The following is a 16,488-nucleotide window of genomic DNA, read 5'->3' on the forward strand; positions in this document are numbered from 1 at the left end:
GATAAATAATTTTTATTTCAAAAAGCTTATTCCATTTTACATAATCCTCAAATGCCCTGGTACGGCCAAGAGTGGGGAGAGTCCGCTCTCCCTCTCCAAATGCTCTCACATGGCCACGCGTATATAGCCTCTGCCAGGGAAGTCCTACTTACCGCCTTCTCGTGGCAGGGGTGTTGTTTACGAAATTGAGAGGACGAAAAGCGAGTGTCCGGCGCTTTAACCGAATTGGTGGACACGGAGAGTCCACTCAGAGGAATTGGAAAACCTTGATTCCAAACCAATGCTGCACATGGACTCCAGTATCCTGAGGGAACAAATGGTGTATGAATCAATCGTTGGTCACCGGTCACCATGGGATTGCATCTCCTCACGATGCTCCACTGCCTTGTGGATCAGACCTTTAATTCAAAGGCTCGGGGTGTGGTCCCCTAAGAAAACCACCTGCTTCGATCTGGGCACCCGGGCTATATCACAGCCCTCACACAAATCAAATGAGATTTGTGCGGCGCATATATATCTGGTGCCCCTTTGTATTTGTGTCTAAATAAATAAATAAAATAACCCATTATCAATTTATTAGTGTTACAGATAGTTTACTTATTCACATGATGTAGAAGTTACAAAATCTTATATTGTCGTAATTACACTACATGAATTATAGAATGATCTCTAGTATTATATCACTACTAATTACTAAACACCTAATAAACATATCTACTATTTATTTATTAATGAGCAATTGGATTTAATATTGATAATAAAGCACTGGTAAACTAATCAGATTCACAAAATCAGACTACTGTTATGTTATGCGTAAGCGAAGTTCGTGACTATGCTGACTCAGTTGCTCACTTGGTAACGTTGATTTTTCGAGAGAAAGTTAGTGGACCCGAGTTTCAGTGTGAATATAAACACTAGGATACAGATAAACCCAGATGCCAAGTCTCAAATAACAAGTATTATGAGACCTGGATTTCTCTACTAACCAAAATCCAACTTTACAAACACAACTATTTTAGTTAATTGACCTAAGCTTTAGCTTGTCCACAGGAAAAAGGCGTTCTAAACTACACTGAAAACCTTATTGTCTGTCTTGCCATTATCTAAACGTTTTGTAAAAATATGTTGACTACTGTTAACATTAAACAGTAGGGTGAAGTCATGCGTACCGTTAGTGTAATAACGTTGAATATAAGTCAAATTAAATAATACAACTAATTTAAATATTTACGGTCAAGTTAAATAGGAAATGAACAGAAATTATTTTGAGATAATAACTGGGTTAATAAAAATTTTCTATTTTTATAAGTTTGTTGATTATTTTAATCCCACTAAGAAGCATTATTATTCAAGCTATCAGATGATAGCTTTTAATGTACTAAAAATTTTTAAAAAATCGCCTAAAATTGGTCATACTTTTATTGAGTTCAAGGTTCTATTATTCTACTTAGGATTTCGGTGGAGTGATTGAAAATGGACTTGTATATTAGTGGGTGCCTACTCAGTGGTCTAGAGGTTAGGGGTTCAAGTGCAAGACTGAAGGTCCTGGGTTCGATTTTTGTGTATGAAGTCATGGATCCAAACTGCTGGTAAGTGTCACACCTTAATGAAACGACATTCTAGTGCTCTCGACTTTTCTGTGGTCGCTTAACTTTTATAAGTCTGTGATTTCAACAAAATTGTAGTACTAATTCACAAAATGTGAATGGTATCAAAAAAAGGTTGCAAGAACTCAATTCATTTACAAAATCTGCTCAACTCAGAATGACATGTATATTTATAGCTGATGGCTAACACCATAATTAAGACATGTTCACTTAAATAAATTTTTATTCTCAACTAAAAAATTTAAAAAATGAGTATGACTTAACGAAACGATTAGATGTGGAAAAAATCAATGTAACATAAAGAATAGTTTTAAGAAGAGGAACATTTCACAAAATGGTAAGATGGGGCTTAGATAAAGAAGTTTTGTAATGAAAAACGTTTCTTAATATTCCTGGATAAATAACTTTTTAGCATATCGGTTATTGATTCATCTTCAGTCGAAGTCTAATTGTGTTTATAATTAGGGGGTCAAAATAATAAAAGAAATTTTCCGCTGAAATTATATATCCCTTAGTAAATTGATTGTTTTCTTATTAACTATAAGTAAGTCATTATCATGTACTGTAACGTTAGAGGAAATTTTAGAAAGGAAGCGATTGAGTTTTGATTAGTTTCATAACCGCATTTAGCCGAAATATTGTCGTTTAGAAAACGATAATAGTGTTACAGGTAATGTAATCAACAGTATTAACGTGTACCTAATCTACCTTATGAGACTCAGTTTTATCTGAGGTCTAGACATAGTAGCCGGCTGAATAAATAAAATTAGGCATACAAAGATTCTAACCTATGAATTAATCATTTAAAAGACTAAACTACTAACTTGGTGTACATCAACGAATTCGCAATTCCAATTCGATCGTCGTATAATGATAAAGTAGACAGTTTGACTAACTTAATCAATGAAAATGTATATTCTTACTATTATTGTTGTATATAGAAATATTCCATACTGAATAATAATATTCTTTTATGTACTATTTGATAGGATAAATGGTTTCAGAAATTAGACAATATCGTTGATTGTTATAATGAATTAACGAAATCTTTTACTTACCTGAAAAACATACAGTAAGCATATCTTAATTAAAAACTCAATGGCCACTAATAGCTGTAGGCCAACAGTATGCAAAATATTCTTACGATACTCTTTTAACACTAATTAGTATAAAAAGATTACCTTCAACAGATCTTATTATTATTTACTTACTTCAAGTGCAGTTCTTTTCATTGTTTCGTTTACCGGTCCTGCTAAACAACAATAGTTCAATGCATTTGAAATAGCTCGACGATTGGATTTCGTTTGTAGTTGAACAAATAATTTCAAATCACCAGAGGATCCAGTTTCATTAGTGTGACTTTGTGATTTAACATCTAATAAAGACAATTCATCTTGTGTATGTCTTCTTTGTCCTATAAGATATGTTAATATTTAGTTCATTGAAATTCATGTAATTTCTAACTCAGTAAAATAAGTCATTCACTAGGACTTGATTAACCCTACTTCAAAATACAGATGTTACGAAGATTCCTACGTGTTTAACTTGTGATTTGTTGTAGTGGTTTGGTAGTAGATAAACGCTGAGAAACTAGGGAACATCGGAAAACTATTCTTTCTGCAATACATTATAAAAAATCAATCATAATATGCATACTCATGACTAACTTCGAGGGATATTTTTGCGGGGTTGTGGTGCGAAGTCCTAATCAGTGGGTTTCAGCCATATCGAGTGTCAGATAAATATCATTAGTAAGAATGATTGGAGGTTGCGTAACACCGCAAACCAGCTGAAGAATCACAAAACATCTGATATCAAGTCAATGGGTTGAACGTTAGATCTCAGTGAACCTCTAAATATTATGTTTTCAGTCTTGGAGGGATTGTGAATATGTATCTCTAGATAGTCTTATAGTGGGTGGAAACAGATGTCTAGTGCTTCCTGGTTTCCATTGGTTTTCTAATTAAGGTGAGTCCATGATATGAAACTTCAAATACTGTACACTAGTTTGAGACTGCTAAACAATCCTCAACCATGACCGAATATGAGGTTGCATACAAGATTTTGTAGTTTTAAAGATAGGAGAATACTTCTGAACCAATGGCCTTGTTACATAACACAAACTATATATAATTTTTATCGACTCGATCTACTCAAATAGTCATAACTTCTCACTAGGACTTTGAGAATTTATTCTTAGTACAAGTTATACTTAGTTGTGCGCAAATTATCATATCAACTTCAGATGATATAATATCAAGAAGATAGAATAAAGTTACAAATTAAAGGGATTTGCATATCCTATTTGAAATCACGTATTTTTAATTTCCGTTTTAAATATCCTGCGAGATGAAAACTTTTAAGCAGAGTATTTCATTATCACTTATACCTCCTAATCTGTGATCAGTGATGGGTATACCGATCTAATGTAAATCACCAGGTTTATTTTTACCAAGATAGTTTTCTAATGAAATGAACTCCAAACAGTAACGTTGGAAAAAAGATACAATATAGAGTCATATTTTATGATTTTAAAAACTCAGTAGTAAACTAGTATATCTCAAGTTCGAATCCTATTCGTCCTCTTCAGTTTGAGTAACCAGGTAGGGTTATTCAGCTCCGCACACAATTTATGGCTTAAACCCGAGTATATGAACTCACACTAGGTTACTGAGTATGTATCCCACAAAACAATCTTCTGAAAATCAATAATCGCCTTCATTTGTTTTGATGGTTCTTAACAATCTGTGCAAAAATGAAATTTATATGACACGCTTTATAGGCTTATTGACCGGCATTTCTAAAATGAAATTATTCTTATGCTAAGCAGTAAAAGTGGGACACAAAATGACTTGACTTTAGGTAAAAGATTTGTTGTCCACTCCAATAACTGTTAATAATATTACAGTATAGATGAGTGTACTGATAAGCCAAGAGCTAAACAGCATGAAAAAGTATTTGCATACTAGACCAGATAAACAAAGTAAAAACATTTTGGTGCTCAAAAGTTGTAAACCAAGTTCTATACTATAATAACATTAAACTTTTTTGTATACATCTGTCAGTCAAGCAGAAACATGATTATAATGATCTACTGGCCTTCTAATGTACTCAGGAGGTATACTGAGAGGTTGCGTATATTTTTGATTTAATCATACAGCTGGACAAACACTTGACCATAGCTTTAAGAACGTGGTTATATCACAAATTATGTTCGCTGAAAAATACGGGCTAATCGACTATTAGCAGATTGATCTTAACAATACGTTTAAGAAAAGATGTGAGGGTATTCGGATATAATTCCCCAAGGGTTAATATTATAATTTAATCAAAATAGTTAGAATAAGGCACAGTATTCATTTCGTACAATTTTAACTTTGGTGGAGTTTTGTTCTCTGGTCTGGATGGTTTGGTCTTGGGCTTTCGTCGTTCTTCTGAACGACATCATCAGCACAAACTTCAAGTGGAAGTGAGGTGTTCGAATTTCTTTACATATGGCTCACAGGTTGTCCTGTAAGACAATATTCATTTTCTGCAAATTTAATTTTATTGGTTTCATACTTGATGTTAGTCATAGTGAAATGAATCCACAGTAAATTGGTTTAATAAGCGTGATGTAGATTGCTAATAGAGAAACATCATAGTATTTCTATCATTTCACACTATTTTACCATTTCCGGAAAAAAATACTTTATAATTGCTTACCTCCATTAAAATTAGGCTTAACAATTCCTATTGTTCGTGAGACACTAGCAGTTCTTCTTTGATGAATAGGAATTACTACTTTAGATGTATTTACAACATTCTCATCGGTTTTAAACGAAGTTTCTTTCATATTTGAAGTTATTTGTAATTTTCCAGAAGATGGTCTAGAATTCTCTGAATTATTTATTTCTTTTTTATATGCTTTCATGGATCGTTTCTCTAAATAAGTCTGTTCAAAAATATTAGAAGCAAATTTCCAAAAAATAAAATAAATTTATGACACAATAGTGTCTTCAAACAAGATTTCTTGAAAAATATCTGAGAAATAGTTGATATTGTTTGTGTGATCAGAATGTTCGAAATGTATTGCGCTAATATATCACATTATTTAAACACATAAATATTGGTACAAGGAAGCACCAGATATATATGCGCCGCACAAATCTCATTTGATTTGTGTGAGGGCTGTGATATAGCCCGGGTGCCCAGATCGAAGCAGGTGGTTTTCTTAGGGGACCACACCCCGAGCCTTTGAATTAAAGGTCTGATCCACAAGGCAGTGGAGCATCGTGAGGAGATGCAATCCCATGGTGACCGGTGACCAACGATTGATTCATACACCATTTGTTCCCTCAGGATACTGGAGTCCATGTGCAGCATTGGTTTGGAATCAGGATTTTCCAATTCCTCTGAGTGGACTCTCCGTGTCCACCAATTCGGTTAAAGCGCCGGACACTCGCTTTTCGTCCTCTCAATTTCGTAAACAACACCCCTGCCACGAGAAGGCGGTAAGTAGGACTTCCCTGGCAGAGGCTATATACGCGTGGCCATGTGAGAGCATTTGGAGAGGGAGAGCGGACTCTCCCCACTCTTGGCCGTACCAGGGCATTTGGGGGCAATATATCACATAGTTCTGTTAATCTTCATCTTCTTATTACACTGTCAAAATTTATCAAAGGGAATGATTGCTTTAAAGTAATGTTTTTTGATCAAAAACGTGATATGTTTTTTTCTGCATCTTATGTGTTTGTATTACATTTGTTTTAAGGTAAATGATTGTTAACTTTATAAGTAATTTATAGTTTATGAAGTTATTTACATTCTAGAATCATAAGTACCAACTAATACGGAAACAAATATTGCCAAATATCTTATATCGATTGTGTGAAGCTTTGAAATGATTTGAATCAAAATTAATAGGTTCTATTCAAATCTGAAAACTTTCTCTGTTAAATTATGGTATCATACTGACTATCCTTTATGGGCATAACTGTTCCTTCTCAAAATATACTACTGCAGCTACAGCAGTATGCATATAATATTTTCTAATGAAATTTGATGTAATGAACACTTAGTTTTGTTTTGAGTGAAAATAGAAGCAAACTAAAATGCAGCTTTACAGAATTGATCAATCTGGTGCTAGATAGAATAAACATTTCCGAGTTAAAAACTCCTATTTGTAATATAACCAAGGTTTATCACCTTAATGATATCAATTAAATTATACAAGACTACATCATTATTACAGCACAGGTACATGAATAATTAAAGCACCATCCAAATGATTTAGTGCTGTTGAACATTTCTTTGTAGATGATATTGGTTTGCAATACTTGGAATCTTTACCATACTTTCTAGGTATATTATTATGGGCTATTTTCCAAATTGTTGAATTTTGTAGTGTAAATCTCAGATTGATCTTAGCTAGACAACCACTGAAAACCAGGAAGCATTGTACAGCTAGTTTGTTCTAGTATGGGTTTTTCTCAACAGTGCGTATTCTCAATCTCATCGAGGTTGAACTCAAGACTTCCAGGTCACGATTTATACCACTGAGCCTACATCCAAAAGTTTACACGTCTACCTCCACTCGGAAGTGCACTGCTCTCAATTTCAGTACTTTCTGGTTTTCAATAATTGCTTAACTAAGATCGGTTCGTAGTGCAAACTTCGATAACTTGGCATTTATTTTTGAAGATACATTAAACTCTATCTGTAATTTAATACTGGAATAATACACTTTATAGGCAACTGATGAGAACCTGATAAAATAAAATAATTATATACTATTATTCAGTTTAAACCATTATTATTATTATTTGAGTAAACAAAAAATAAATATCATTGTCAGAAGGGGGTTTTGTGGGGATTTTAGTAGTTTTATATAGTTGAGATCATGAGTCAATTGAAGCTAGACCATTATGGAAAACCTAGAGGCACTGGAAGGTCATTTCGTTCTATTGTGGGACTCCTCAGCGGTGCGCATAAACGATCCCGTCTCGCGAGATTCAAATCCAGGACTTATCAGTCTCGCTTTCGAGCGCTTAACTTCTAGACCACTGAACCGGCATCCAACGGTGTTAATGTTTAACTTCAACCAATCCACAAAATTGAGCGACACATACACCAATGTCTTCAGTGAGTTGACATCCCCCAACAGACCTGGTTGAACTCCACTGGTTACTGCTTCTCACTATAACTCCAGGAAATACCTCATTTTATTTTTCTCTACATTTAATATGTATGAACATTTTTAAGAAAAATTCTTTTATTTATATAAATATTCTGATGTCTTTTATGTAAGTAAAAAAATCAAATTGTCACCATTTCATTCTAACCTGCTAATATTATTTTTACAATAATGTAATCTTGTTGTCAGTTAAACTTTATAGTCAACATTTAACACTATACGAAACCATCAGTCTAAAAATCTAGTGATCTATTTAACTGTTAACATTGTAGAGATGAGCTTTAAAAAAATGAATTTGTAAGATACATGTTATAGTTTTTTCCATCTATGATGGTGCTTAATGTAACCTCGTGGTAAATTAAAATATAATATTCCGAAAAGATTTATGTAACTGTGAAAAAGTTGAATTCACTTGTTATCGTTTACTTGAATCTTTTCATTAATGTTTAAGATTGCAACTGATCAGTTTCTTATTGGTATATGTGCATACTGTGCCTCGATATTATAAGCATAGATAGTTGGTGGCTAGCAGTGGGATCCAGGAGGTGCATTTTGTCCTAGCTTAGTGGATAACGCGATGGTATTTAAAGCGAACGGTACTAGGTTCGAGCCTCGGGGTGAATATCAACTCTGAAATGCAGGTACATCCAGCTGACGATTCTCAAACGCGCGTCCTGGAATTCACTGCTAATCACTATCCATCTTTGCTCATAATGCTTCTGAAGAACTTATCTAAAACTGGCTCATTTTTTTAATCATAATGTATAAGGCTGTAGTGGGAATTATATGTCATATACTTTGATGGCATTGATTTCAATTGAATATTAGTTGATTTTATCTATCCATAAAATATCATATGATTTATGTTGTTTCATAGGATATGTTCATTAAAAGAACTAATCAAAATAACGTGATATATATATATATATATGTATATATATATATATGTCAATTTAAACATATTAGTTCTAGCTAGATTCAAATGTCTTTTTTTAAACTACAACTCAAGGTTATTTCAGTTGTATAAATAACAAAAATTTGCAATTAAAACCCTCATTGTTTTTTTAAAATAAACAATATTTCTCTTAAAGGTCATTCAATTTTACAATATTTGAATGACCTCAAAAGTAATCAATCACTTGACAAATTTTTTATTTAATTCCCTTTTAGAGATTAGAAACAAAGAATAATATGAGAAGGTAGAAATCAATAAAACACAAATATGTCCATAATGTAAAATTAAAAAAAATGTCCACTAAATAAATGATTATTCTAAATGTAAAGAAAAAAACAGATTCAATACATGTACTTAATCAGTGTTGAAATTGATTTAAGGAAATATCTAATTAGATCACTTTAAAATTATTATTAACGTATACTTATGTAAATTCATATATATTAAATAATATTGTAGTTATATTAGAGAACATTTGATCTTTACATAATTTTATATAGTTGAAATCATGAGCCAATTGAAACTAGACCACCATGGAAAACCTGGAAGCACTAGACGGCCATTTCGTCCTATTGTGGGACTCCTCACCAGTGCGCATCCACGATCCCCTCTCGTGAGATTTGAACCAAGTGTAGTATCGGTTGTCATGTTAAGCCCATATACTTTATTCTAGCTCTTGGCCAAGCCAATTCGCCTGTTCATATTGAGTCATATTTTGATCTTGTTAATTATTCGCTTATCAACCTTGACTATTTTTTATATGAGCGTATATGCATGCACACTTCGTATCTTATCCATCACATGTCTATCATTCATTTTTGTCTGATTATAAATATTGAGTAATGCTTGCTCATAGCGAGTTGGCTTCCCCGCCATCTCCAATACTAATTATTTTCGCTTCGCTCTCGAGTTGGCTTCTCCGCCATCTCCACTATGCATCATCTTCGCTCGCTTACATTTGCTCATGTGCTTACAACTTTCTGGTCTGCATCATTCATCAATAAAAATGTAGTTGCCGCTTCCTTTTGCCTTCTGATTTTATACACCGTTAAGATTGGTATAATAACGGTTATCGAAGTGAACTATTATTGAAGCACGGCACTACACAAGGACCTATCAGTCTCGTACGCGAGCACTTAACCTCTAGACCACTGAGCCGGCATCCAATGGTGTTAATGTCTAACCTCAACCAATCCACTAAATTGCGCGACCAACTTCTAGTGTCGCGAGGTGGGATCGTGGATGCGCACTGCTGAGGAGTCCCACAATATGACAGAACGGCCGTTCAGTGCTTCCAGGTTTTCCATGGTGGTCTAGCTTCAATTGACTCATGATCTCAACTATATTTAAAATTACTAAAAATCTCCACAAAACCTCCTTCTGATAATGATCTTTAAATAGACAAAATGTGATTAAGTATTAATAAATGAAGCATCTGTGGATAGTATTATAAGCAAAGATGGATAGTGGATAGCAGTGGAATCCAGGATGCGCGTTTCGTCCTATTCGGGACTCGTCAGCTGGATCTACCTGCATCTCAGAGTTGATGTTCACTCTGAACTCCATTGCTAGCCACTATCCATCTCTGCTTATAATGCTTGTGAATTAAGACAATGTCGAGGCAATACGTACAGTATGCACATATGCCAATAAGAGACTGACCAGTTGCAGTCCTAAATATCAATGGGAAGATTCAAACAAACAATACTAAGTGAATCTATGGATAGTGTTTGTCAAATATTATTCTCATTTACGATATCATTAAAATTGATAGAGCACTTGATGACTTTTTCTATCTTGGTATGGAGCTCTTCAGTATTCATATTACAAAGACGATCAATCTACGACGAATGTTACCTATTAATTAAACAAATCATTACAAAACTTTTTCAAATAAAAGAAACATGTAAAACTTTCAGAAATGGTCTGAAAAAAAACAAACACTTTTTGTCTTACTGGCAAAATACTATCCTTTTTTGGACGAATATGTTCTTGTATTTGTTTCTCGGATTGTTTAGATTTACAATTATCTACATATTGACCAGGAGTTGTATGAATGTTATTTACTGACTGTTCTATAGCATCAGAACTTGATGTGATTCTCTACAAATTTAATAAATCTTTAAGTTTTATTTTTGATCAAGATTTTAAATGAAAATAGTTAATATGAGAAATTTAAAAAAAATCAGTTTTGATTTATTAAGCAAAAGTGTATTGAAAGTTCACTACTAATTAAGGATGTAAGCACTTTGACAAAGATACAAAATCATGTTAATTTATATATTTTTAATATATTACACGCTAGATGATAGAAGGTGGTGACCCGTTTGTGAAGTACATGTTTTATTTAATCGGCTCTGAGATACATTATTTTTGTAAAAGCTAGTGGTATTATCTAGATGTGCTCACCAACTTTGGTAGAGGGAGATTCGAAATTTTAACCTCTTATTTCAAAACCAAGTAATTTAACCATCAGTCTCACTGGAATCTAAGTTATACAGTAAAGTCAAATGATTTACTAGATATCACTTTATCGAAAATTTCTTGTTCATATCAAATTAATTAATTTTGAAACTGATAGCTTTAAATTTTAATGATCTGTTTGACTTCATTTCATCGAGAGTTCACTTATTCAAATGTATAAAATAATCACTGAATAAATTAAACTCACTTCACAGTGTATATTCACACAAACGACAAAGTTCTAGTAATGAATATTTTCTTCCACCTAATTATATGCTAGTCTTCAAGACAGCAAAATGTTTGTCATGATGTTCATATTTATGCATTGTTATAGCTGATATTTTCATGCACGACTGTTTTTCCACAGTTTTAAATAGCTTCGTCGCATCCAGTTTGCATGCTATCCCCACCAAGTGGCCTGCTTTCCAACTGTGAAGGTTATTTTGTCTTCAGAGATATAGGTTCTTGGGATTATAGACGATTTGGTATTATAAAAATGTATCTTGTTAGATTTCAAAACAGACGGTTCTGCATTCCGACCCACACGGAGTCTTACTTTTGCTCTGTTAAAGAGTCTTAAGATTAGAATAAAACAAATATATTATGCTCCATGGTTTTTAATTCTTCTACAGTTGATATGATTTTTGCTTTTGTGTTACGAATTTATTTATCGTTATCATTTTAACACTTGGCTGTTTCCATGACAGAAGTTACAGATAAATCATCCGTAATCAATTTATATTCAATTCACGCAGCATTATAACTTTTTGACAGACGATTTTAGTTTTAATGCTAAGAAAATCTGTTATTATTCTCATTGGCTCAATGAGAAAAATTCACAAACGGCAGTAAAATAAATGTTGATTTGTCGAGGAAGTTAAAACTATCATTAGTAGTATTGTAAACTAAAAAAATTGAACAAACTTTGGTTTTGGCTAGCAGCGAAATTCATGACAAACGTCCAATCTTATTGAAGACTTCAGTCGTCAATAATTCCTAGGATTGTTCACATAAAAGATAATATATCAACAATGCTAACATTCTTCAAAGGGAATATATAGCATACAATACAGTACAAAATATATTCATCATGTCATTAATTACTTGAAAATGTGAGTGTATAGTCAATGTAAGTAAACAATTAACTTGGTCTGGGAAAAACCACAGAATGTTTGAAAGATAAAATAAAATCATGATCTAAAGTCGATCAAACTTACATTAGAACCTGATAAATGGTAATTTTCCAGTTGTGCGGTTGAGACTACTGCATTAGTTGACTTCAAACTCATACCATCTAAATTAACAACATCATTATCAAAAGTATTCGAATGTTTTAATTCAGTAAAGTTATGTATTGACTGCTGATTTGTTACGGATTTATTTTTAGATTTAAATTTTGAACTGTGTTTATTATGAAATGTACTTGATACATTCGACGAATCAGTTTCAAAAGGAATAAAAAATGATTCAGCCTGAGAATAACATATAGGTGCTTGAATTGCTTGAATACTGCTTGATGTAGCAGCGTTTGGTTCAAAATTTTGATTAGATATGATTTCATGTTGTGGAACTAAATATGATCTAGTTGATTCAGACTGATTTTGAATTGTTACATTTGATATAGGTGAGCAGTTCTAAGAATAAATAAACAATAAATATCAAAATTTCAATATTCAATGATAAATAATAATTTATTTTGTTTCTTATAAATATCATTATACTGAGCTTTGCTAATTCTCTAATTCCAAATAAGAGAATTATCAGTTATTTAATGTAGCGATAAACCGTATAGAAAGAATTTAAGGTAAACTAATCGTAAATGAGAAAAAAAGTAATAATTTTGATCAAATAGTTTACTTTATAGTTGAAATCATGAGTCAATTGAAGCTGGACCACCATGGAAAACGTGGAAACACTGGAAGGCCATTTCGTCCTATTGTGGGACTCCTCACCAGTGCGCATAAACGATCCTGCCCTGAGAGATTTGAACCCAGGACCTATCAGTTTCGCGAACAAGCTCTCAACTTCTGGACCACTGAGCCTCCATCCAACGGTGTAAATGTTTAACTTCAACCAATCCACAAAATTGAGCGACACATTCACCATTGTTTCCAGTGAGTTACTGTCTTACAGTAGACCCGGTTGAACTTCACTGGTCACAGCTTCAATTGACTCATGATTTCATCTATAAAATTACTAAAAATCTCCACAAAACCCCCCTCCTGATAGTTTATTTATTTATCATTTGTTCTGTGTAAATTGATTGAGAAAAACAAGTTGTTTTCAAAGGTTTTCTACAAATATCAACATTTTAAATAGAATGAAGATTTCTATATTATAATTATGAATAAGTTTTGTTGATGAGTTTGAATGAGAAAAACCTTTGATTAAAATTATTTTATAGACAACTATTTTTCACTTCAATATATTTCAATATCATGATTTATTATTTAGTTCAGCACTAATTTTACCTTATGTGTTTATGTACTTATGTACTTACATACAAATTATCTAGTTGCTTCCTAATTCCAAAACGTCTTTCACTTTTGGACCCCGAACGGAAAACATGGGAAGTGACATAATTAAAAAAAATCCTTCTGTAATGGTTAGTTCACGTACAGAAAACAATGTGATACACACAGTTCAAAATATGAATGATAATCAGATATCCGAAGTTAAGAACAAATAATAAGATTCTAAAAAATTGTACTGAAACTACTGAAAATATGAACGAGCCTAAGTTAGACAACTGTCCAAAAGCAGTAAGCATTGGAGAGCTGTTTCGTCCCAGTACGATGCTTTCAGCAATACACATCCATGTCCACACTAGGAATCAAAATAAGACTTTCAAGGACAGCAACAATTTCTCAATTTTCAAACTGGTGACTTAGAGTTCAGTGAAATGGTTACTATGTCTAAGTTCAGTTCCCAACGGAAAATAGTTGCTCAACATCACGAATTGAGTTAGAAACATAAACCATTTCACAGGATCACAGCTTAGTGTTTTGAAGGATAGAGATTCGCCACAAGACCCGAAAGTTCCAGATTTAATCCCTCATGAGATCGTTAGTACATATTACTGGAGAGTCCCATACTAGGACGAAATAACTGTACGGTGATTTCTGGATGTGAAAGATTGTCTAACTGAAGTTGGTTATTAATCCCGATAACGTTTAACAATCTCCATAAACCTCTTATTCTCATAATAAAATTAAGCATTTTCCTTAAAAATAATTTGACCACCTTTTAGCTATGTATATTTTATTCGTAAAATAATGCAAACATTTTTTAGACCAGATGAATGAAAGGAAAAAAATTATTAAGACATTTGCTTATAAACAAGTTTAACTAACAAAACAGTAGTTAAAAAATATGAACTAAGTAGTAATTTATTCTATTCATTGTAACATAATTCCCATTTAAACATTAAAAATTGAAAAAACACGAAGTTCAGCAAAGGGATCTCTTTTCAACGAACAGCTTGATAATATATTCGTTGAAAAGAGATCCCTTCGTTGAACTTTGTGTTTTTAACTGTTATATCCCGTGGAGAATTATGAATGGTAACTCTGAAGACTATTTATGGACCAATGCGCTATGTATATTTCTTATTGCATAATTATTAAGTAACTAAAGTATCCATATTCGTTTCCCTCTTATTATGAGCTTTATTTTGACTTATGAACTATTATTATACGATTTACCATTCTTGAGTTATCCCCAGTCTATCGATTAATGTTCCCCCTATTCACAGCCACAATTGGACAAATCTTGAACAAATGTTATTTTCTATTTGATGGTACGATGTGGTCTGTTTGTTTGATATATAAAACCAGTATGTTTGTGAATAATGATTTATATTGCAGAGGCTGTTATTGGTGTTCTGGACTAAACTGGCTGGGCTAGATAGAAAGCAGGACTGATAAGTACTCAAGACTGCTCATACGATTTTGTGCATCATTGAGCGATCAATAAATTCACTGCTCTCTAATCGGGTGTTCATATACGAAACAGGGCACGCGCTCAAGCGATCGATATAACATTAATTTATATAATCATCATATTTAAAAAAATCATTAGAAATTACAACAATTTTTTTCTAAAACTCAAAATGATCAATCTATTGAATAGTGTGAGTATTCTATCATGTACAAAAGGTAACTAACTTATTTACCAGTCAGATTAAATAATCATTTTGAATTAAATTTATTCAATAATCAAAGTATATTTAACATTTAATATCCTAGTGACAAGAGTTCACACTCACCTACATATACACATATAAATAAACAAACGTCAGTGTTATTAATTTTTGGTTAGAAACTAAATTCAAATGCTTTTTAATAGATATTTTATATAATTTCATTGAATAAGTATGTGAACAAGTGTGAATGTCTTACTCCAGTTATTTGTCATTCCATAATTCCTTTATTATTTTTTATTTTTTAAATTTTGTTTCATTTAACTTGTTTGTATAATTCTGAATGTCCTTTAAAATTCATTCTAAATTGATTACTTCCAGGTTCTCTCCATGGTGGTCTAGCTTCAATTGACTCATGATTTCAACTATATAAAAATTGCTAAAATCTCCACAAAACGCCCTTCTGATAATTCTTAATTATTTATATATGGGTAATTAGGGATCTATTTGTTTAGAATTTCATGAATAGTAAGTAAACAATAATTTAATTGGTGAATGTGTCGCTCAATTTCGTGGATCGGTTGAAGTTAAACATTAACACCGTTGGATGGAGGCTCAGTAGTCTAGATGTTAAGCTCTCGCGCGCCAGACTGATAGGTCATTGGTTCAAATCTCAGGAGGCGGGATCGTTTATGCGCACTGGTGAGGAGTCCCACAATAGGACGAGACGGCCTTCTAGTGTTTCCAGGTTTTCCATGGTGGTCTAGCTTTAATTGATTCATGATCCCAACTGTTGAAATTTATTATTTATTAACTAAAAAGTAATTCGTTATTTAGAACTAGGGATTTATTAATGTTAAGTATTCGACTGAAGTGAGTAACTACAATAACTACTAATTAAGACGTAATTTCCATAATAATTGAAAGGAGAATTTATCTGAGTTTAAATTACACTTTCGAAACTTTTAAAAGATAGAAACTGATGAGACGTCCTACTCACTGCCTTCTAGCAGGAGGGAGTGTTGTTTACGAAATTGAGAGGATGAAAAGCGAATGTTCGACTCTTTAACTGAGTTGGTGGAGACTGAGGGTCCACATAGGGGAGTTGGAAAACCCCTGATTTTCAAGCCCAGTGGTGCACATGGTC

The 16,488-nt window shown here is 32.8% G+C and overlaps 1 protein-coding gene across 1 annotated transcript in view; it reads right to left on the reverse strand.

Annotated features, from left to right (window-relative positions):
* Nucleotides 1-16,488, reverse strand: part of Smp_194430 (hypothetical protein) — a gene marked incomplete at both ends in the record, with an annotated part of 43,262 nt that overhangs the window by 2,552 nt on the left and 24,222 nt on the right. Inside the window, 4 exons of the mRNA XM_018792055.1 lie at nucleotides 2,819-3,021; nucleotides 5,313-5,541; nucleotides 10,694-10,840; nucleotides 12,418-12,834. Coding sequence (XP_018644953.1) covers nucleotides 2,819-3,021; nucleotides 5,313-5,541; nucleotides 10,694-10,840; nucleotides 12,418-12,834 — 996 coding nt within the window. The remainder of the gene's footprint in view (nucleotides 1-2,818; nucleotides 3,022-5,312; nucleotides 5,542-10,693; nucleotides 10,841-12,417; nucleotides 12,835-16,488) is intronic.

The sequence above is a fragment of the Schistosoma mansoni genome, assembly GCF_000237925.1.
Source record: "Schistosoma mansoni, WGS project CABG00000000 data, chromosome 1 unplaced supercontig 0010, strain Puerto Rico, whole genome shotgun sequence".
Taxonomy (NCBI): domain Eukaryota; kingdom Metazoa; phylum Platyhelminthes; class Trematoda; order Strigeidida; family Schistosomatidae; genus Schistosoma; species Schistosoma mansoni.